This window comes from the organism of the source record quoted next, unplaced genomic scaffold, assembly GCF_019419815.1.
Source record: "Pyrus x bretschneideri cultivar Hongxiangsu unplaced genomic scaffold, Pyrus_bretschneideri_v1 Contig3, whole genome shotgun sequence".
NCBI classification, from domain to species: domain Eukaryota; kingdom Viridiplantae; phylum Streptophyta; class Magnoliopsida; order Rosales; family Rosaceae; genus Pyrus; species Pyrus x bretschneideri.
Window position 1 is genome coordinate 9,027,309 of NW_025999612.1, and position 23,505 is coordinate 9,050,813.

The window sequence follows — 23,505 nt, forward strand, 5'->3', positions numbered from 1 at the left end:
TAAGGGCAGTTTAAGAAATAATGTCGAATGTAAAGAGATAATGATAGATAAATAAAATACAATGCAAGTCTAAAAGTAAGTTGGCTGTAGAGATGCAAAATATGAGTTTGAATAAAATTTCTCATATTTATATAGCCGTACTATTGCTGAACGTTATAGTAACTAATATTTATGTCCTTGATAATTTAATAGGCTTTTCCGCTAAAAAAAGACTTTGAGATTGACATAACTTCTCACTTTGGCCATTGAGATTGAAAATTGATACAAGTGGTTTCTAAGTTTGTCCACCGTAAATCATTTTTGATATTTTCATGAAAAATCTATCAATATCATCTTTACATTGTCAAATAAACGACCACATTGATAGAGTTAAATGTACAAATAGGATTGTGACACTTGTAATCATATTAAGAGAGTTAGTTATAGTTAACAAGAATATGCAAGTGTAAGAAGGTTCTTGTATAAATACTCTCTAAGTGTAATACTGTATTCATTAAGAAAAGAAATAAGAAATATCTCTCTTTCACTTTACATTTCTCTCTCGACTTCTCTCTCTATAAACTCTAATGATGAACTGCTTCTTAGCTTACATGGTATCAATCGCCATGGCTGCTTCAGCTGTGTTTCTTCGATTCTTCGGCTGCTTCCGCTCTTCTCCTCAACTGTGATTCTTTCTATTTCTTGACGGTAGATTCTTGATGTGTTCTTTGATGGCTTCTGGTATTCTGTTTCTTCTTCTGTGATTTGTTTTTTTTTAGGGTTTCGGGATTTCTTGATCTTCTTGTATCTGTGCTACAAGCTTATGCACACCAGGTGTTTGTGATATTTCCTTTCTTGAATTTTCCTCTTAATTCTGCCAATATGGTTACTGCATCTCAATTACAAATTCTTCAGTCGCCTATTACTTCTCTTATTTCGACACTTTCCACATCTGTCAATGTTAAGCTTGATGATTCGAATTATCTCAATTGGCACTTTCAAATGCAATTATTGCTCGAAAGCAATGGCATTATGGGGTTTGTTGACGAATCAACACCCTGTCCTGCTCGCTTTGCATCTAGTTATGGCGACTCCGGTACAGAATCAGATGAATATACTGTTTGGAAACTACATGATTTCCAACTACATGATCGTGCACTTATGCAGCTTGTCACTGCCACATTGTCTCCCGTAGCCATGTCTTGTGCTATTGGTAGTTCTAGTTCTCGGGACTTTTGGAATAGGCTTAAGGAACAATTCTCTACTATTTCTAAGACCAGCATTTTTAAGATGAAGTCCAATCTTCATACAATTAAGAATGGGTCAGACTCTGTAACTCAATATTTGCAGAGAATCAAAGAAGCTAGGAATTATTTGTCTGCTGCTGGTGTGTTTCTTGCTGATGAAGATATTATTATTCTGGCTTTCAATGGTTTACCTCCGGAATATAATACATTTAGAACGGTTGTTCGAGGCAGAGAAAATGTTATGACCATTAAAGAATTCCGGTCTCAACTCTTTGTTGAAGAAACCATTGTAGACAGTCATTCTAATGTTCCTTTTCTTTCTGCGATGGTTGTCACTAATTCATCTGCTATGCAAAAAGGATCTGGTAGTGGTCATTCATATAGTCATATTGGGGGTCAGCAATATGGTGCATCTGGTGGCTTCAAGCCCTATGTCAACAAGAATAGAGGTAAAGGCAAGTTCAATGGAGGACAGAGATACTACACTCCTCGGCCAGTGTATCATACACAAACCCATGTCTTGCCTACACCTACTCCTGGTGTCCTTGGTTCATTTCCTAGTCAATTTGGGAATCCATCAGCACCCTCTTTGTAGACGTGTCAATTGTGTAATGCTCAAGGTCACACTGCCCCTTATTGTTCCAATAAATCGTCTGATAGACAACAATGTCAAATTTGTGGCAAGTTCAATCATGCAACTTGGTATTGTTTTTACAATGAAAAAAGGCTTTTTTATATGAGACCTCAGTTTTCTCAACGGGCAGGTGTTCCTCTGCAGGGTTACTCATACAATGTTCCTTATGTGTTGAATGGCTCTCAACTTTCTTTATTACAGGCAATGAATACTGTCTTTTCTCCACCATGTCAGCATTCACACATAGGGTCTGTCGCATCTACCTCTCAGTCACCACAGAGAATCAGGTACAAGGGCCCTTGCAGTAATGGACTATATCCTATCCACTCACTCTCTACCAGTTCATTTCTTTGTCCACCTTCTAAATCTTCCACTGTTGCTTATCTTGGAAAGCTTGTTAGTTCCAGCTTATGGCATACTCGGTTAGGACATCCATCCAATCATATAGTTTCCCTCCTACTTAAACAAGCCAATATCCCATGTAATAAGGATGTTGTTTCCATTGTCTGTCAAAGCTGTCTCGAGGGCAAATTTACAAAGTTACCTTTTCCTTCTACTCGTGTTAAGTCTGTCATACCATTTGAAATTGTTCACAGTGATCTTTGGGGTCCTGCACCATGTAATTCCATTGATGGTTATAAATACTATGTTACTCTCATTGATGAGTACACTCGTTTTGTTGGTTGTTTCCTATATACAATAAATCTGATTTCCATGATGTGTTTGTTACATTCTGTGCATTTGTCTCCACTCAGTTCTCATCTTCTGTGAAAATCCTTCAAACTGATTGGGGGGGGGGGTGAGTACATTAGTACTAAGGTCCAAACCTTTATGCAATCTAAAGGAATTGTACATCATAAATCTTGTCCCTATACACCTGAACAGAATGGGTTAGCTGAGAGGAAACATAGACATATCATTGAAACTACTGTCACATTGTTACAATATGCCAACCTTCATTCTCAATTCTGGACCTTTGCTTGTCAAACAACCATTTACTTAATTAATAGGATGCCAACACCAGTCTTACAAAATCAATCTCCATTTCAAGCTTTATACGGCCATAATCCTGTCCTTACTCATCTGAGGGTATTTGGTTGTTCTTGTTATCCTTTACTTCGACCCTACAACACATCCAAGCTTCAAGCTAAGACAACCAAATGTGTTTTTCTGGGGTATGCTTCTAAATATAAGGGGTATCTTTGTTATGAAGTGTTAAAATAGAGATTTATTGTTTCCTGTCATGTTGTCTTTGATGAGACCGAATTTCTTTATCTCAGTTTTCTTCAACTGTCCAAACATTCCAGTTCTTCACATATCTCGTTTCAGTCTTTATCTCTTACACCAGTCTCTAATAATCAGAATGTTTTGGTGTTGCCTATCCCTCGGGCTTCTTCCTCAATTTCTCCATCTGTTATTCAACCCCCCGAGTCTAGAGTTTCTGTCTCCAGTCTAGTTGTTCCCTCTCCATCCATTACTGCTCCACCCAGTGATACTTTTCAACTCCCTGCGGATCCTGTGTTTAGTCTAGCGAGTTTACAAGTGGTGTTACCTATTGCACTCTTGAATATGCATCCTATGCAGACCAGAAGTAAGAGTGGTATAGTCAAACCCAAGGCTTTCTTGAGTGCTTTGGTGACATCTGGATATGTTGATATGTCCCTTATTGAACCGGTTACCTATAAGTCTGCTATGAAATCGTCTGTGTGGTTGACTGCTATGAAGGAAGAGATTGATGCCCTTCATTCTTAAGGTACTTGGTCTCTAGTCTCACTTCCATCTCAGAAAAACTTAGTAGGTTGTAAATGGATCTTTAAAATCAAGAAGAATTATGATGGGTCTATTGCACGCCACAAAGCTCGGTTAGTTGCCAAGGGATTCAGTCAAGAGGAAGGCTTGGATTATGGCGAGACTTTGAGTCCTGTGGTTAAGCCTACCACAGTGAGACTAGTCTTGGCCTTAGCTGCTCAATTTCATTGGCCTTTAAGGCAACTTGATGTGAAAAATGCATTTTTGCATGGAATTCTGCAGGAAGAAGTTTACATGGCACAACCACCTGTGCATCCTCATTTCGTTTGCAAGTTACATAAATCCTTGTACGGGTTAAAGCAAGCCCCACGGGCCTGGAATGAGAGATTCACAACTTTCCTTCCTTCTCTAGGGTTCCACACAACATATTCTGATTCTTCTCTATTTGTGAAGCATGTTGGTTCTGAGATTGTGATCTTACTTCTTTATGTGGATGACATAATCTTAACTGGGAATGCTATAGCTGCTATACAACATGTCATTCAGTCTCTTACTACTGAATTTGATATCAAGGATTTGGGGACCCTTCATTATTTTTTGGGGATCCAAATATCTCGCATATCCACTAGGTTGTTTTTGTCCCAAACCAAGTACATTCAAGACCTGTTGCACAAGACAGAAATGAGTGATTGTAAACCTTGTGATACTCCATGTTTGCCATATAATCGATTGTTGAAGAATGATGGGGTTCTGTTTTTAGAACCAGGTACATACAGAAGTATAGTTGGTGCTCTGCAGTACCTCACTTTTACTCGCCCCGACATTGCATTCTCAGTCCATCAAGTGTCCCAGTTTATGCAACAACCTATGGTCTCTCACTACACTGCTGTCAAACGCATTTTGCGTTATTTGAAAGGCACATTGTCTTATGGTATTACGTATGCTGCTGGTGAAGTTGGTTTAAAGGCCTTTAGTGATGCTGACTGGGCTAGCAATCCTAATGACAGAAGATCTACCACCGGGTTAGTTGTTTTCTTGGGCTCCAATCCAATATCCTGGTCTTCTAAGAAACAACAAACGGTGTCTAGATCGTCCACTGAAGCAGAATATCGCGCCATGTCATCCACTACCGCTGAACTTGATTGGATTCAACAAATTCTTACATTCCTGAAAATTCAAATGTCTTGTGCTCCTGTGCTTTTCTGTGATAACTTGTCTGCAATTGCTCTTTCATTTAATCTGGTTCAACATCAAAAGACCAAGCATATTGAAGTTGATGTTCATTTTGTTCGAGAAAGGGTTGCTAAAAAGCAGTTGCTTGTGCAGTTTGTATCTTTTCGTGAACAGTTTGCAGACATCCTTACCAAAGGTCTCAGTGCACCACTCTTTCGCACTCACTGTAGCAATCTCATGCTTGGTATTTCTTCCAATCATGAGTTTGAGGGGAGATGATAGAGTTAAATGTACAAATAGGATTGTGACACTTGTAATCAGATTAAGAGAGTTAGTTATAGTTAGCAAGAATATGCAAGTGTAAGAAGGTTCTTGTATAAATACTCTCTAAGTGTAATACTGTATTTTCTTAATAAGAAATATCTCTCTCTCACTCTGCATTTCTCTCTCGACTTCTCTCTCTATAAACTCTAATGATGAACTGCTTCTTAGCTTACACACATGACCATTTTTTTAAGAACATTTTCATCAAAACCAGCCCTTCACTTGTTTTTTTTTTTCTTCACATTTTTCTCTCATCTCTCTTGTCTTTTGACCTTAGTCCTCATCTCTCTCATCGGAAGAGGATCCTCTCCGGATCCTCTTTGTAGGAATCTGGAGGATCAACCAATTGTGTCCGTTTATCATACATCGTGCGATCAATTTTCTTTAGATACTATTTATATTTAATTTCAAATAAAAATTTTAAAATAATTTTTAACCATAGGATGTACAATGAACGGACACGATTGATTGGTCATTTAGATCCCCACAAATAGAATCCAAATAAGATCCTATTCATGTCTCATCAATTTGTTCTTGTTAGCACATAGAGTAAAGAAAAAAGAGTACCACCAATGCAGCCTTGTAACTATTGAAAACAAATGATAATAACTTACAATTAGTCTCCCTATAAATACAAACCAACCACTACAATACCATTTACCAAGTCAAAATGCAAACTAAGGCAACCTATACAACGTATTAACAAAAACCCTACACCTTAGGACAAATTGATGAGAGAGATGTCTAAGGCAAAAAACACGAGAGAGATGAGAGAAAAAAAAGGCGAAAAGGCAAGTGGATGGATCGATTTTGACGAAAATACCCTTTAAAACTGGTCACGTGATCGCTCACGTGATTTTTTTAATGATGGTGTTGACAAATTTTTTACGGAATGATCAAAATGATTTATGGTGGATAACGTCAGGGAGCACTTATATCAATTTTCAATCTCAAAGACCAAAGTGAAGAGTTATGCCAATATCAAAGATAATTTTGGTTTTAAAACATAATTTAATATGCCTTTACAAGTAGAGCATAATGAATGGACAAAGAACACTACTTAGCTGCTGCAAATTCAACAGCAGCTCTTGCGTCAACCTGAACACAGAATAATTAAAATTGTAAATACAAATTAGACACGAGTTCATCGAGCTGATGCTGAATTTGCAGCAGCCAAGTAATATAGATAAACAACATACCCTTGAAGGCAAAAATGGCTAAACAAATAAACCTTACAGAAGTTGACCTAATTAGTGCGGTCCAACTTTTGTGCCTTGTCGGCTGATTGTCTTTTTCTAAAGAAAGAAAATTTACATATACTCATTTGTATTCTTATTCAGACCGTTTAACATAATTTAATTTCAGTCAGTTCTATAATTCTGTTTCTTTTTTAATTATATAAAAATTCGACCAGGCGTTCGGATTTTGATGAAATGGGAAATAGATTCCTGATCCAGATTCCGTCCGAACAAACATGGCTCATCATTGAATGAGAGTATCTTCAATGGAGACCTTAAAAGAATCCTTATCACCGTATAAACCTCACATTCAAGGGCAAAAGGCTTCCAATGAGTCCGAAAAGAAGTCACTGAAGTATATGATAGTATAAAGAATAGTTGGAATTCCTATAAAAATCCTCAAACGTAAGGGTGTGGATAGGGACTCTAAATGGTGGTACCCAGTTTGAAAATTTGGAAAAATGGGATGGGCTTCAACCCACGTGAATGCAAAAGCGCCAATGCGCACAACATCAGTGTAGATGCACGGAGGGAGATTCTCTGGCCTCTCATTTTTCGTGCTTTCTCGTGCCTTTTTGTTTTGTGTGGTCACGTTTAAGTCACGTTAACACTTTATATTATTTTTTATAGAGATAATAAGATAAAAAGGAATAGTAATATAAAATGTTGACGTGGCATAACCGTGACGACACAAATAAAAGGGCACGAGAAATGAGAGGGTAGAGAATCTGCCGCTGCAATGCACTTGCTATCTACGTTTTTTTTCTTGCTATGTCAAATCAACAGCTTGGATTGTTTCATACGATCTTCTTTTCCTTATCGTTGGAGATCCAACGTCTACTTTTCAAACTCCCAATTTTTTTTTCCATTTGTTTAGGATTTTACTATAGGGACTCCTTCATTGAAGCAAATATTTTTTAGGGACCCGTATATTCTTGTTGAGTTCCTAAAATGTCTTCAACAATGGTGGTAAAGACTCTATTTTAGGGTCTTCCATTAAAGATGCTCCGAGCTGAACCTAAAGGTTGGCACCTTAAAAAAATTATAGAGAATTAGATATCAGAGACACAGTAATTTAAGCACTGAAAAATCATTCAAGCAACATCTTCAACATTTAATTAGGGTTTATAGCAAAACCCAATTAGCAAAAGACCCAGCAGCCCCGGACTCGGTGCTTATGGAGTCCTAGCAATTTTCACAACTTCACACTAGCAAATTTATTTTTCATGCACACTAAAACATCTAGCTCTCTCATGAAAGAGCCATAATTAATGTAATAAAACATGATTAACAACAGCATTATCATGCATACGTTTAACTAAACATGTCTCAGTCGAGACAACAGCGGAACATGAAGAACTTCTCCATCTCGCGGCCGCACTCAGCGCACGCTATTCTGTCCGGTATGTCAGGACCGAACCCCGGGATGACCAAACGAGTGCAGTGCTGTGGCGTGTGACGGCGTCCGAGTTCATCTTGAAGTGTTGGGACGAAGCCTTTGTCCGCAGCTGTGGCTTTCCATGCATCAAAGTCATCCAAAGTGAGTAGAGTGAGGTGTCCATTGGCCCTAGCCCTCTCATTCGAGCCTCTCCACACCATTACCCAACCTTGGTCACTTCCGTCGTAGCTAAGCAATGTCATAACCTCCCTCAGTATGTTATCATTGTCTAGAGTCTTGTGGTGTTTCGCCTTTGAGCACCGCATGCTGTCCATTCGGGACCAGAAGAACCAGTTTGACGTGTAGTCAGGCCAGAATCGACTGAGGTTCTCTGTTTCGATGGTCTTGTTCACTTTCCTTATCCTCTCCTTGGTTGCGGTGCTTCTTCCTACGTAAACCAAGTCCAAGGAGATGCCAGCGAGTTTTGCCACATTTTTCGCCCTGTCTGTGAACTTTCGAATCCAATCCAAGTCGTCGCTTCCATACAAGCATACGAATCTCCCTTTTTCTATCTGACAAAGCAAAGCAAGTTCATGTTAGTTTTAAATCCCTTCAAAATGTTGGCTTAATGAGTAGATAGTTTTGAGTATGTGAGGATATTATATTATCAAACTGTCTAACATAAAGACGTTAACTTGTCAGATAATCTAACATGTTATGTTGTTAGATGATCAATATGAATAATGGAATATATGAATTCTTGCTGTAGTATTAACAAAGAAAATCTTGTGATAGGGAAGTACTTACCCCTTCTAGTATGTTTGGATCAATGCCGTCGGCAACGAGCTCGAGCCTCCAGCTCTCTGCATTCCACAGTTGTTGCTCTTTCTCATCAGTGAAAGGGAAGGCCACATTGCCCCAAATCCACAGCATGTGGATGGCATTCAGAGAGGACACCCTCCCTTGTGGATCCAATGCCACTACGATCATCTTCTTGTCAAATTGCCAATCATTTCTGATAAACTTTACAACCGGAGGTTCGATGATTAGAGGGTCGTAAACTGTGTACCACTGCATCTTTGACTTCAAGTCCTCGAATCTCAAGCGCTTCGCTTCATCCCAAACATTCCTGTCCACCATGGGGATCCAAACAAACTCGTACTCAACTTCCGGTCTCTTCTGCTTATCTTTGTAGATGTGATCGAGGATTAAAATCTCTTCGTTGCTCAGACTAAGATCCGTAATTAGCAGCAACACATGCCTTCTCCTCAGCACTTCAAGACCATGCTGTTTTTGCCAATGGAATGATTTATGAATAAATTTGACTGTTTGGTTGGTTGAAATGTAAGAATGGGAATACAAGTTATAAGTAGACATTTACCCTCGACTTGGTTGTGCCGATTTGGAGAGGTTGAATATCATCCCTCTGTGAAATCAGTGCACGTAAATTCCTCAGGTTATCAAGGTGGAGGCTTTGGAAGAGCCGTTTCAGAGTCTCATATTCTTCATCATATCTCTTCGCCACTGGATCCAACAGTAAATTTTGTTCAGTATTTTGTTACATTAAGTTGCAAGAGATACATGTCAATAGTTATAGAGGTGAAAATCCAAGAACCTACCAATGTATTGGCGACAATTTTCAAGTTCGTTCGTGAGGTGATCGTGTATGTTGTTCAGCTTATGAGCCAAGCTTGACAGTTCCCATACCTCTGTGGTTGATGCAACGTACCTACAAATGAGTGGAAAAGGAGCTGCAATTAGCTTAGGCATAGCTCGAGATGGATGCGATGAAATATGTTACCGAATGGCTTACTCGTGCCTACTGCCAGTAAGGATGGCAATATGGGAGGCACTAGCCAGAATGCCTCGAATGACCCAATACGCAGCAGCAGGAATATGCGCCAAGGCAATTGACAGCGGAGGTTTGTCTTCTGAAACGTACTGAGACTGCATACTGACCATATCACCGTACTCAACAATGCGCTTGGTGACGTTGAGAATCGCCTTGTTGAGGTTGTTGATTGCCTCAAGTTGAGGTTTTACCGAGTCAGCATGCTCTACAATGTCCGAGAGTTGCCTCAGGGTGGCCAGGGACTTGGCTAATGGATCGGTAGTGCAAAGCTGAACCACCAGCCAGAACTCTCCATAGTACACAGAATATGCAGCCAGGGTTATCACCACTTTTGCATCCCATGGGTAACTCGAAAGGGTCCTGAGTAACTCGATTGCACTCGCGTGCGCATCACCGCCGCCTGAGCATTGGCAAGTTATCTGCCATTACATGGATACACCGCGCTTACAGATTTGTATATTGCATAAAAGAATGTAATAGAAACAGATAATTTAATATATCGACATCAAATCTAACTGTACTCGAAATAATATGATTTTCGTTGCGTAAAAAGTTCTTAGCTTTAGCAAAAAAGATTCTATGCTTAAAGATAACCTCGCAGTAGATCTTTTGTATGAGATAAGACAATCCATGGAACACGGCATCCGCACTTGACAACGGGGTCCTGTCCTCCACAGTATCCAAGTGTTCTGGAGTACCCTGCACCACAAGCAAAGCAATTTCGTCACCGAAACAAACAGAACTATCGCAGTATATGAGTGTTTTCAAGCAACTGGGGAAAAATTAGCACAAAATAAAGAGAATGGGGGAAGCGAATACAAGCAAACCGCCAGCATGGCCACGGGGAGTGCGATGAAATATTTCCTCGATGACTTGGAGAATTTCGTTGACATCGACGCTGTGACTGTCGGATCTTCCCGGAGTATGAGTATCCCGGATTTGCCTCACCAACGCACTATCATCAGATTGTGGTGCGGACATTGTTCTTTTATCCCTCCAAATCTGCTTAGGAGCTGCCGGCTGATATTGTTGGCTTGACATTTTTCGGAGCTTCGAATTAAAATGCTTAAGGGAGAGTGGAAAGCTTTGGGTTTGAGTGGTTTTACAGTTTCAGAAACTAAGCCTTTATATAACAACAAGAAGATGCAATAAAATTTAAAGCCTTAGGAACATGTACCTTGCTTGCAATGAGAGTCTAATTAAAGTAAAAGCCAGGCATGTACTTGATAAGGACATAAGTTTTTTGTTGGTGGTTATTCCGCTGCATTATCTTTGATTTGAGGTTTTCTGTCGAAAAGTAAATTTGGAAGTAGAGCTAATATGCGTGGACGATTGTCACTCGTTGATATGTACGAGAGTCTCATGTGTTAGAAGCGTTGTGTAGACTTCAATACGTTAAATATGTACATGAAGATGATATTTTAAAATAGAGATACGAGGTGAATCATGTCAAGCACTTCAAGAAGAAAAAATCTAAATTTACACCAAATACACATAAATATGGACAATTGTCGGTCTTTATTAATAAGTATGAGTACCATGGTAAGAACGTCGCGAAGACTCCAAACTCAAAACATTTCTTGTAAATAGAGGCCATGTCAACGTGTGCATACCTCGTCGTTTGAGTTAACTTAATCTCTAGATCTTTTGGGCCATTGATTCCTAAGCGAGAACCATAAACAAGATTTAAAATTTGGATAATCAAACTTTTGCCAAGCATCCAAGTAAACAATAGCATTCTTTATTCGGGTGGTGCTATTCATACATTCAATTTTACCTTTCACACTTTTCCTCTCAATCTCCGTCCATCAGATCGAATGAATCAATGAAGACGAATGGAAAAAAATTAACAAAATATATGAAAGGTAAAAAATAATGTGTGAATAGACCTACCCACTTTATTATTGTTCACTTTCTTTTCTTTTTCTCCCTTTTACTTTTCTCTCTTTGTGGAAAGTTATACTTAATTAGATAAAATCCAGGATAATCTGCTCCCATTGGTACCTTTTGTGCTTACTTTTTTTTTTCTTACCTGGTGTGGATCATGTGGAATTTTTACATGAAATCATGGGCAGTTAACTGCAAGCTTCAATCCGAAACCAATGAGTATGCATTGTCCTGAAGAAAGGAATTATGTGATGAGACATTTCTGAATGAAAGGGAAAAGCAAGGGACACGGACACAGTTGAGGGGTCGTGAATACGAACGAGGATCTTCTTCGGATAATCTTTATGCGGATCCCAAAGATCTTCCAATCACGTCTGTTCATCGTACGTCATGCGATCAGAAATTATTGTACTTTTTTTATTTAAAAAATTGAATATAAATAGTACCTGACAAAAACTGGCTGCACAATATACGATGAACGAACGTGAGTAGAAAATTTCTGAAATCCTCACAAAAAAGATCCGGACAGGATCCTCATTCCGTGAATACTATGACTCTATTAAGCAGAGAACTTTTATGATACGGATGCATTGTTATTACGATGCTTCATGTTAATACTATATTAATAAGCAGTTATGTATTATTTCTATCACAGTGTAAACCGACATGTGGGGAGATAGTAAGTAAGAGAGGTGAACTTTACCAAACAAATCACGTGTGTGCATATTTGCTTGTTTGATCGCTAGGCATAAAAATTGGACACCTCCCACATTCGACTACCATAAAGACATGGGCTTGGGTTAGCATGGGTTGGCCCAAGAACCAAACTAGCTAGGCTTATAGAGAAAATGGGTTCGACGGTTCGACTGGACTGGCTGAAGCTCAATATTTCGACCCGTCCCAATTTGGGTGGAGCGTAATTTGGTTGTTGACTATTTGAGCCAAGACGGGCATTACCTAAGCGAAAGAAGAAGTACCCAATACCCGTCTGTAACGGGTTCTGGGTTTCGATTTCGGCCTAGGCTTTAGATCCATCGATCAGGGTTTTAGGGTTTAACCTTGACCTCATGTTGATTTGCTTTTTTGTTGAGGATAAGATTTATGCTTCAAATTGATCTTCGTATTGAGCTCGTTGCGAAGATCTTAAGGCCATCTCCAATGGAGAAGACTGAAGGTTCAAAAGCCAAAAAAAAATAAAATAAATAAAATAGACTTGATTTCTCCAAAAATTCGTCTCCAATCGATAGTTGGGCTATAATTTTATAAAGTCCACAAGGCTATTATTTGGCCAGAAAGACATCAGGCTGGCCAAATGTAGCTCCCATTCTTAACCCTTTTTTGGGGCCCATCTCTTTAGTTGTAATAATTGATTTAAATTCAACGATTAGATTTGAAAATATCCAACAGTAGTTTGATTAACTTAACCAATAAATTATTAGGGGGCTATGTTTAGCCTATTCGATTGAGATGATACATAAGTATAACCTGACACTGCTCATTTAAAATAATTTTTTACATCACTATAATTATGGACGGGGTTATGTTTAACTCTTTCGATTGACAAATAGCCTAACTCTCGATGCCTGGTTGAAGAGATTCCTGACGAGTTAGGGCTTCACTGGGTCCGAACCCAAACTCGGGATCAAGCTCTCCTTGGACTAGTATATCAAACAGTGGGCCCAACAAACCATTTCTACATCTTGGGCCTTAGCAAGTCGAAGCCCAATTCAAACAATCAAAATGAGCCCAAAATTTGTGGGGGCGTAAGTCGGTGCGGAGAAGTGGCAGGGCCATGACAAGTGTAAAGTAGACGGTGCCGTGAAAGAAGAGAGAAAAAAGAGCGAGAGAGAGAGAGAGAGAGAGAGAGAGAGAGAGAGCGTGGCAAATGAAATGCGCTGTCTTTTTATATCCCCTGTAGCAGCGAGAGCGACAAGAAGTGCTTTAGGCCGCTTAGCGAATGGTTTCCGCTATCCAGCGCCCGGTGTGCAACAAGTCTTAACCTTCACCACTCTCGCTCAGCGCCATAGTCGTCGTCACGCACTCGCACTCGCACTCCTCCCAACCACTGTTCTCTTTTCCTCGTTCCCTCTCCTCCAAAACCCTAATTTCCTCACGGGTAACCGTAACTCTGTCTTCCGCGGAATGGAGGTATCTCTCTCTATCTCTCTCTCCTTGTGACTAAACAGAGCGTTGGGTTTCTGGTTTTTCGTTCTTTCTGCTTATGTTCGTGTAAAAATTCAATCTTTGTGTTTGTTAATTAGTTTCTTATAACTTTATTGTCAACCCATTGGATTTGGATGTCATTTGTTATGGGTAAATAATAGAGTTTGAATGATGATTAATTGTGGTATGATCTGATTCTTGTAGCTGTGTTCCCAAATAGTATGGATTTGTGATCATTTTAGTCCCCAATTCGAAGCGCTTTGTTGCTTTATTTGTGTTTGTAATCTGATTAATGTTAATAGGATTTGGATTCCAATGTGGATTGTGCTTGTTTGTGTTTATTTGAATTCCAATGTGGGTTCTGCTTGTTTGTGTTTATTTGAATCACTTTGTTGATTAGTTCTATTTCGGCGTTAATTCTCTGTCAGTTTTGATTGTGGGAACAACATCGCAACCGAGCTTTTCTTTTTGTAATTGTTTTGTTTAATTTGCAGCAATACTGGTCCGGGAGTAGCATTAATAAGAACAAGGGGATGGTGGATCATTTGAAGAGTTGTGGAGTGATTAGATCCAAAAGGGTTGCTGAAGTGATGGAGACTATTGATAGGGCTTTATTTGTGCCGGACGGGACCCCACCTTATGTTGATTCCCCCATGGCAATAGGTTATAATGCCACCATTTCTGCACCTCATATGCATGCAATGTGCCTTCAATTGTTGGAAGAGCATTTGCAGCCTGGAATGCGCGCTTTGGATGTTGGCTCGGGTAAGATTGTCTATCACATTTCTATATTATTTCGTGTTTGCAGTTAACACATTCTCGGAAGTGAAAATTCACATTTTGACTTTCGAATACTATGTAAACCGGAATAGTTTGCAATTGTTATGCTTCGTGTTGATGGCAGTCGTAGAAGTCCTGGAACTTCCTTTACTGTATTTTGTTTTGCAGGGACGGGATACTTGACGGCGTGTTTTGCGTTGATGGTTGGGCCACAAGGTCGCGCAGTTGGCGTCGAGCACATTCCTGAGTTGGTTTCTTCCTCAATTCCGAATATTGAAAAAAGTGCAGCAGGAACATTATTGAGAGAAGGCTCCCTCTCAGTGCATGTCGGTGGTATGTCTTCTGAAACCTTGAAATGGAAACCGGAAACCGACACAAAAGAAAACAAAATTCACTGTCTTGTTAATTTGTAATGAAAACTTGCTTAGCATTAGTTTATGCACCGGAAACAAAACACCGGCATGCACTCGATGCATATGGTCAAGTATATCCACCTGCATACGCATCAGCTCAACACACGATTTTACTCATGCAGAGTGCAATTACTCGTTTTATTGATTCGACATTTGTTGTGGCAGACGGAAGGCTAGGTTGGCCAGAGTTTGCTCCTTATGATGCTATTCACGTCGGTGCAGCTGCACCAGAAATCCCACAACCACTTATTGACCAGCTGAAGCCTGGAGGCAGAATGGTGATTCCAGTGGGAAACATATTCCAGGAACTTAAGGTTGTGGACAAGGACTTGGATGGTTCTATCAGTGTCCGGGATGAAACTTCGGTTCGTTATGTTCCTCTCACAAACCGAGATGATCAGCTGCGAGGCTCGTGAGGCGCTATGTATTTCACCAACCGTCATAGCGATGCTCTATTCCATTCTCGGGTGCTACCAGCTCAATATTTGTGTACAGATAGATAGATAACGCTCTGGATTTTTCTCTGTAAATTCATCTAGTCTCAAGGGCATTCAAACTTTTGCCTGTTGGGAGATACATGACTTAAATAAGTAGTTTCTACTATGTTTTCCGTCGCGGCGGTTTTGTTTAGACCTTTAGTTCTTCAAATGAAATGATTCCACACAGAAATACAATGCAAATGGAAATATAGTGACATTCAAATGCTCCATTAGCGCTTCTTAACAGAATAGTAGCTAGTGTTTAAAGTATTCATGTAATTGTCGATATTTTTGTATGTGTCAATATTTTCGTTGATAGAAAGGAGGTGAAATGCAAGCTTCACCTTATATCAATTAAATAGAAAAATCAAAGAATCATCAACGATATTTATAAATTTACTACAGAAATTTTGCCGGCATTTATTGCACATGTCGAACTTTTGAATTTTTTATTTATTTTAATTTTGACTAAATTTGAATGAGTTATCTGATCTCACTCCAAGGTTTCATAAATTTCGTCGAAGGCAACTGGATATCGATATCGATACATTCATCGATCTTTCCTACTATATCGATATTTTAAACACTGATAGTAACCACAAACAGTAGTTCCCCAAAATTTATGGAGTCAAACTTGGACTCTATATATCGTTTTGGACTTGAACAATAATTCTACAAGTAGAAATCACAAAAACCTTGCTGAAAGCCGGCTAGCATGAACCTTATCTAATGAAAAAGGAACCAAAACGGAACTTAGGTTTCATCCCGGCTACGTCAATAAGGACTGCGCCTTTGTCTTTCTTCTGCAACATTTACTCTGATCGCCCTCCCGTCGATACTCTGCAGGCACAAGCCAACTCAAGTAAGACGGTATTTAACTCATATTAAAACATGAACGACGCATCTCATTTGCGTAAAAAAAACTGTACATGAAGGTGGAAAATGTAAACGCTTAATACCTGTCCATCGAGTGCACCAATGGCATCATTCATTTCGCTTTCACTGGCCATTGTTACAAAGCCAAAACCACGGGATCGTCCAGTTTCTCTGTCAAAGACTACTCGAGCCTCCACAACGCTACCATGTTCACTGAAAATTTGCTCCAGTTGAGGAGTATCCACATTCCATGGGAGGTTACCAACATAGATTCTAAAAGCAGATCCAAATGAACGGGGTGGGCGTTCTTGGCGTGTTCCTCTTGGGGCAGCCCTATTGACAGTCAAGAGCCTTCCATTTAAATCCTGTTCAAAGTATAAGACCACAAAAAATTAGAAGCAAAGAACCCTTAAAGTTAAAACATGCTATAAAATCCTTTTATTAGTATGTGATATAATAGTATGGAAACATTGAGGGCAATACACTTGAAAAATATTGTTATTCATATGCACCCAGAAGTCGAACAAGAGCCAGAGGTTGATTGGAACCTATGAGCACCACGCTTTACTTCACTACACATTCGGGGAACCTACTGAGCACTTCTCATGACACATGCAAGAAAGCACATATGGGAAGAATTTCAAGAGTTTCACCACAAATGTTCCACGATGCATTTCATACCTAACCTTTGCCAAGGGAATGACGGAATTGATTTGGCTACATGCAATGCCAGACATTGGCAACATCATAGGGCTTGATTTATGCTTTTATCTCAACTTATTTGGGCAACGAGGTAGCTGTAGATACTTTACCTCGGTGAGCTCTTTTCTATGTCAAGACTCCTTTCTACAAATTTGCTTCTCTCCGTCTTAGGACGAATGACCTTGCAGGTCAGATGTAATAATGACAGTTAATATTTACAATGGATTTTCCAATTTTCCACTTTCCATGAATGGAAAATTACAATACATTCTCCTATTACCAGAAGTTATCCAGTACCTCTGAGAATTACCTTCAAGGTTACCACAATCCATACAAGCTAAACAAATATATAACCAATTGCTCATGACTACCTAGCAACGAGCTAAGGGTAAAGGTTCCGATGCGAAGCTTTCTTGGTTGCCCTAAGTTGATAGATGTTCCTCCATTACATCATTCGATCGAATGGAGAATAGAAACCAAAGTATAAGTGAGAGGAACAAAGGATTTTAGGCACCTGAATATTTGGGTTAAACCACCAGAACCTCAAAACAATACATCATCAACTACTCGCCGCAAACATGGGCCACGTTCAGCCATCATTTCATTCTAGTTTACTAGATCATATCATATCGAAAGGTTCTATCTTTCTCGTATCGAGTCTTATTTCATTTCACATTCACATTCAGGCATAAAAATATACAAATCAAAATCACTAAAGAACCAACTTCAAGTTTCAAGAAGCGAAATTTATAAGCGACTTACATAACGACTGTAGAGTTCCACAGCCTTATCAGCTTCCTCAACAGTGCTCATAGTCACAAATCCAAACCCGCGACTCTGATCAGTGTCCCTGTTGTAAATAACCTACGAACAACAAAACAGAAACATAGAAACCTCAAACATCCGAAAACCATCAGAACCGAAAGACACAAACTTTTGACGAAACAAATCAAAAGAAATTCAAAGCCTCACCTCAGCAACCTCGACAATTCCAGCCCTCTCAAAAAGCTCAGCCAATTTCTGACTATCAACGTCAAAAGGTAAATTCCCAACAAACACCTTGGCCTCCTCCGGTGGCTCGACATTCGACTCCTCCTCTCTCTCCTCAAAGACCCCTCCTTCCTCGCTCTCGCTGCCCTCCGCGCCGTCAATGGTGAGCGTGTTGTCCTCTTGTCCCCAGTCCGAGGTCTGGGCCACTAAGGCGACGACGGAGGAGAAGTGGGGTTTGTTCCCGAGGGACAGCGGCGGCGAGAAGAACGAGGAAGAAGTGTAGGAGAGGTGGAGCTTGATGGGTTTGGAGGGAATTGAGAGAAATGGGTTGGTGGTTTTGGCGGCGGAGAGGTAAGGGAGGGAAACTAGGCATGAATCCGCCATTGATAAGGTCTTGAATAGATTGGAAGTTGCAGAAGAAGCCATAGCCATTTTTTTTGTGGGAGAGGAGAGGAGAGGAGATAGGGAGAGAGAGTGAAAGGGTTTTAGGAGGAGAGCTGTGAGAGGATAAGGGTGGAGGGAGAGGTGCTAGAGGAGTAGGAAAGGAAAGAGGGGTTATTGGGAAAAAAGAGGAGAGAGAGAGAGAGAGAGAGAGAGAGAGAGAGGGAGATTTTGTTTTATGGGCTTTGAGATGTTGAAGCATATGTTGTAAAACCCAACATCCAACTTGTGATGAACATGTAGGTTGAATTAAAAACCCAATGGGCCTAGAAACAACATTAATCTATGTTAAATTTCTCGAAGGTTTTGATAAAAAAAAAAAAAAAAAAAAAGAGTTCTCGAAGGTTTCCAAGAACGAAGGAGCGAGCTTGGTCTATTTTTTTTTTTTTTTTTAAATATAGAAAATTTAAAGTGCATAATAAGAATTTTAGAATATTAATAATTCATTTTATTTATATTTTTATTTTTTGTGTTGCCATATCTTGTCATTTAGCCAATCATATGTTTCTGTATAAATTGGAAAATTTTGGCTCAATTTTTTAATGAACTAAGTTATCAGAGGAAATTGTCAAATTGAAGAGAAAGCCTATAAGGAAAATGGGTGTCCCCAAAAAACAAAAAATGAATGTCCAGAAAAAAATAAATTCATAAATACTAAATAAAAATGGTATTCTCGAAAATCTAGTAGTTCTGGGTGTCAAAAAATATGTGTGAAAGTAAATTGAGTTTTTAGAAAAAAAAAGAGTGTTCATAGACAAAACTTGAGCGTACATAGAATCTCTCTAAAAAAAAAAAGGTAGAAACAACATGAATAGAGCCCGCCCAATCATTTGAGTGTGTTTCTGTAGAAGTAATATATTCCTTGTTAGTGATTTTGGTATCTTAGAAGTTTCCTAAAAAGGCCTCAAGTGATTTCCTTGTTTTCAACACTCTAGAAAGAAACATCTTACAATTACATGTGTAAAAGTACTTACATGATATTAATCCTCATTTAAACCACTTCTAAGATGAAATAATTTTTGTCACTTAGTACTATGATCTAGTAGTATTATTCTTCATTTGTAAGTGAGAAGTTTAAGGTTCGATTCTCGCCAAAGGCGAATTTGAATCACATTATTGCTAGCTCAGTGTAAAGCTAAACCGAACTCCCTCCCATTTAGTATAGATAACATCGTTTGTTAAAAAAAAAACGAAATGATTTCTGCCTTCATTGTCATCTTCATAAAATTATCAAAATGCTATATTTTCATTTATTTATTTTTAAAAGATGAGAGATTGGACTTAAGATGTACGAATTGCAATTATTCAACTGAATTACAAATCTCTTACACCAAAAATTCTTATTTGAGCTAAAACAAAATGCTAATTTTATTGCAAAGTTTTCAAGATGTCCTTGAATTTTTTTTTTTTTAATGTCTATCTACTAACAAATTTTCCACATTCAAGACCATGTGCAATCAAATACCTTCAAATTTCTTGTACAAGTGACAGTGACCATTACATCAGTTTTCACGAATATTTTATAATATTGATATGAAAATTAATATTAATTTGTGATATGATAACGACATTAAGATTTTAATATGATATGAATCATACTGATTAAGATTTTAATATGATATGAATCATACTAGTGGGCTTCACTCATTAATTCATTATGATTACGACATTAAGGGATTCTTTATGGAATCTCGAACGCTTAGGACCGTTAGGTCATCTCCAATACTTTGATTATTATAGCCGTCATGCCTTTTTTACTCTAAAATGATAGGTTTTTAAATCTGGTCATGGACTGAATAAATCTAAATAAAATCATCAAATAAAATTAAATAAGTGTGTGTGAGAATAAAAAATACACGTTTATTATTTTCTTTTTAAAAGTAGTATAGAGACACCGATTTTTTTTGGGTTCTTCATTGAAAATGAGTTTTTGGTAAGGTTATCTTACATCTTTTTTACTTTATACATATTCTTAATTTATGGTCGGATGAACTAAATTAAAGAATATCAAATGACAGAAATTAACAAGGGATATGAGAGAATTTTGAATCATAGTTTACACTACGTCAAGTTGAACATTTTGAAGCATAGGTTTTTTTTTTTTCAAATTTGTTATTATTATTAAGGAGATGTAAGAGAATTCGAAATTATTCAATAAATTAAATGAGAAAAAAGTTTCGAACTTGGAACGCGTGAGTAGAAACTCAACATTATACACTTCAAGTATTAACAAACAAATAAACGCACATGAGACAACCATGTCGAGGGATAAACAAATGAAAAACGTAAGTTAGTCAACAATAGGGCCCAGTCTATGCAATAATGGTGTTAGGAACTTAGGACGATGGTAAGACGATATGCATGGTAACGTGACATCTGTCTGTTGAAGTCGTCCTGCGCTGTCTCAGATAATTTAGTGGGAAATAGGAACGTGGGATATTTGTATAATTAGAGGAGCTTTTGTGCTTGCTTTTGCTTTTGAGATCTAAGCTTCTAAATTTGTAGCTGCAATGGAAGGAGAAGAAGGTAACACAAGAAACACCAAAGAAGCTTTGAGCACTGAAGCAGGCCATATAAAGGGTGACCAAGATCGTCGATATGCCCTCCCATCTGCTCATACAATTGGCCACGGTACGATTTTACTTATAAAATTTAAACTTAATAAAAGAAAACTTCGACAATACGAGAGAATTTTAGCATAAGAAGGTCACCTTTATGTTTACTTCGTAAGTTTCCATGCAGAAAATATATGTTCTACCTGCTAAATTTGTATCAGGTCTTCTGAAAATCCTATGCTTTTTGTTGTTCTTCGTGTATATGGACGTGTACCCTCTCGGTAAAATCTTGGGTGAAACCGGTTGTTTGCCACTATGTTAGATAAACATACGACGATAAATCACCGGTTACACGGGAGAATTTGTTCCTCTTATGAGTTTTTCTAAAGGAATTTATAACTTTAATTTGGTGTTTTTTATTTTCTATATATTTCCAAGGCATTCATTAAACTGGATTCTTGAAAACTAAACAGATTCATGGCAACAAGTTGGGGTGATGCTGGTGACAGCCTTTAACTGTGGATATATATTGAGCTTTTCAAATCTTATGTTGGTGCCTTTGGGATGGACGTGGGGGATCATATGCCTTCTGGTTTTTGGGCTCTACAGTGCCTATGCAATCCGGCTTTTGGCTGCTTTTCACTTCATCGATGGCCAAAGGTTCATCAGATACAGAGATCTCATGGGTTTTTTATTTGGTGGGTACGATTTGCAACAAAGTATACTAACCAAAGTTTGACTTTTAGAGTGGACAATTTTTTTGTGGCTCGGCCTGGACTAGACTAGTCCTGGTGATGTTTGGTGAAATCATAAATGTTGGATCTGAACTTATTAAAAATGACAAAAGTCTGACATATATGTCTTACAAGTCCTATCTAGCGAGTTGTGACTCACTATAAGACATGCTCGGACTGAGTTGCAGTCTTGTCTAGTCTCAGCGTCCAAACGAGCCCCGAGTATATATAAACTTTCAGTCAAAGCAAACAAGGTTACTGATTAGTTTGTGTTTTTTTTTTTTTTTTTTTTTTTTTTAAACAGGCAGGGAGATGTTTTACACCACTTGGGTTTTCCAATTTTTGACCCTTCTACTTGGAAACATGGGTTTCATTCTACTTGGGGGAAGAGCGCTCAAGGTACTTAGTATTCCTAAACTCTAAAACACTATCTATTTAAGTACGTGTTTTGTTTATGGAAATGAGACTCATAATTATTGGCTTTGCAAACAGGAAATTAACTCCGAATTCAGCGACTCACCATTTCGGCTTCAGTATTTTATCGCCATCACCGGAGTGACCTACTTTGTATTTGCATTCTTCATTCCAACATTGTCTGCAATGAGAAGTTGGCTCGGACCATCTACCGTTATCACCTTCGCTTACATTGTCATACTCTTGGTGGTAGTGGTTAAAGATGGTAGAAAATCCTCTTCTTTCAGCTCCTTTTGTTCGAATGTCTATAATTTCGCTTTGCAACGAACGTTTACTCACAATGTGATAATTCTCGTGAAGGGAAAGCTAACACCAAGAGAGATTATGCGATCCATGGAAACGAAGCAGACAGAGTACTCAATGCCTTTGGTGCAATTGCAGCTATTATCGTATGCAACTCCTCCGGATTGCTACTCGAAATACAGGTTTGTTGCTTGTATCTCAAGAAATAGACTTTCTGAATCACCAACAACATGGAAAGACTCAATGATTCTGGTTCGGATATTTGGTTTTTTTTTCGTATATGCAGTCAACTCTAAGAGCTCCTGCAGTAACAAATATGAGGAAAGCTTTAAATCTGCAGTTTACCGTGGGACTGGTGTTTTACTATGGAGTGAGCATAGTAGGATACTGGGCTTATGGCTCAACTGTATCCGAATACCTTCCTCAAGAGCTAAGCGGTCCTAAATCGGTTAAGGTTCTCATAAATGCCGCTGTTTTTCTACAATCCATAGTCTCCCAACATGTAAGTCGTAGCAATTGTGCACTTGTTTCTCGTTCTTTAAGTCTTCACTTTATGATCTACTGAACTTCCAATTTCTCCGTCAAAAACAGATGTTTGTGGCACCAATCCACGAGTTCCTCGATACCAAGTTCCTCAAACTCGATAAGAGCATGAACTCAAAAGGAAATTTGAAGCGCAGATTGTATGTTCGAGCCCTCCTCTTTGCAGTAAATACATTTGTAACAGCAGCTTTTCCTTTCATGGGGGACTTTGTAAACTTGTTTGGATCCTTTACACTCGTTCCTCTAACTTTCGTGTTCCCGAGCATGATTTTCATCAAGGTAATTTCGCTCTACCTCACCATATTTCGGACCAAGTTAAAGATCGTAAAACTTAACTTGCTACATGTTTGGCTTTCTTTTCTCACAGGTGAAGGGAAAGGCAGCTTCACTGGAGAAGATTTTATGGCATTGGTTCAACATCGTTATTTTTTCGCTCCTTGCCATCGTCACCACAATTTCTGCCGTTCGATTGATAGTCAACAATGTTAAGGAATATAGTTTCTTTGCAAATACATGAAGTACATGTAAATACATTGCTGCAATATTCTTATTTCAAAAAAACAGAGTTCATGTAAATATATTGCTGTAATATTTATACAAGGCCGCGACATGGTACATCGAATATATCACAAACTTTTCAATGCCAACGTG

The 23,505-nt window shown here is 38.6% G+C and overlaps 5 protein-coding genes across 5 annotated transcripts; 3 read left to right on the plus strand and 2 right to left on the minus strand.

The window, feature by feature from the left end:
- Positions 1 to 3,903: 3,903 nt before the first annotated feature.
- LOC125479701 (uncharacterized mitochondrial protein AtMg00810-like) lies at positions 3,904 to 5,061 on the plus strand. Its single transcript, XM_048589423.1, has one exon. It carries the CDS (start codon positions 3,904 to 3,906, stop codon positions 5,059 to 5,061), a length of 1,158 nt encoding a protein of 385 aa, XP_048445380.1.
- Positions 5,062 to 7,434: 2,373 nt separating this feature from the next.
- LOC103926766 (protein SIEVE ELEMENT OCCLUSION B) lies at positions 7,435 to 10,680 on the minus strand. The gene is made up of 7 exons (XM_018642477.2): positions 10,394 to 10,680; positions 10,169 to 10,273; positions 9,536 to 9,993; positions 9,342 to 9,451; positions 9,104 to 9,246; positions 8,530 to 9,009; positions 7,435 to 8,294 (listed from the first exon to the last, which is right to left on the minus strand). The coding sequence occupies exons 1-7, from the start codon at positions 10,613 to 10,615 to the stop codon at positions 7,674 to 7,676; spliced, it is 2,139 nt and encodes a 712-aa protein (XP_018497993.2). The 5' UTR covers positions 10,616 to 10,680; the 3' UTR covers positions 7,435 to 7,673.
- A 2,630-nt stretch (positions 10,681 to 13,310) lies between these two features.
- On the plus strand, positions 13,311 to 15,526 carry LOC103926771 (protein-L-isoaspartate O-methyltransferase 1). The gene is made up of 4 exons (XM_009335641.3): positions 13,311 to 13,609; positions 14,119 to 14,389; positions 14,573 to 14,737; positions 14,983 to 15,526. The coding sequence occupies exons 1-4, from the start codon at positions 13,352 to 13,354 to the stop codon at positions 15,231 to 15,233; spliced, it is 945 nt and encodes a 314-aa protein (XP_009333916.1). The 5' UTR covers positions 13,311 to 13,351; the 3' UTR covers positions 15,234 to 15,526.
- A 303-nt stretch (positions 15,527 to 15,829) lies between these two features.
- Positions 15,830 to 18,407, minus strand: LOC103926770 (28 kDa ribonucleoprotein, chloroplastic). The gene is made up of 4 exons (XM_009335640.3): positions 17,847 to 18,407; positions 17,637 to 17,738; positions 16,256 to 16,537; positions 15,830 to 16,136 (listed from the first exon to the last, which is right to left on the minus strand). The coding sequence occupies exons 1-4, from the start codon at positions 18,294 to 18,296 to the stop codon at positions 16,071 to 16,073; spliced, it is 900 nt and encodes a 299-aa protein (XP_009333915.1). The 5' UTR covers positions 18,297 to 18,407; the 3' UTR covers positions 15,830 to 16,070.
- Positions 18,408 to 20,714: 2,307 nt separating this feature from the next.
- On the plus strand, positions 20,715 to 23,501 carry LOC103935773 (proline transporter 2). Its single transcript, XM_009345580.3, has 8 exons — positions 20,715 to 20,936; positions 21,334 to 21,558; positions 21,899 to 21,993; positions 22,087 to 22,273; positions 22,369 to 22,493; positions 22,598 to 22,813; positions 22,903 to 23,133; positions 23,222 to 23,501. Exons 1-8 carry the CDS (start codon positions 20,816 to 20,818, stop codon positions 23,369 to 23,371), a joined length of 1,350 nt encoding a protein of 449 aa, XP_009343855.1. The 5' UTR covers positions 20,715 to 20,815; the 3' UTR covers positions 23,372 to 23,501.
- The last annotated feature ends 4 nt before the right edge of the window (positions 23,502 to 23,505 follow it).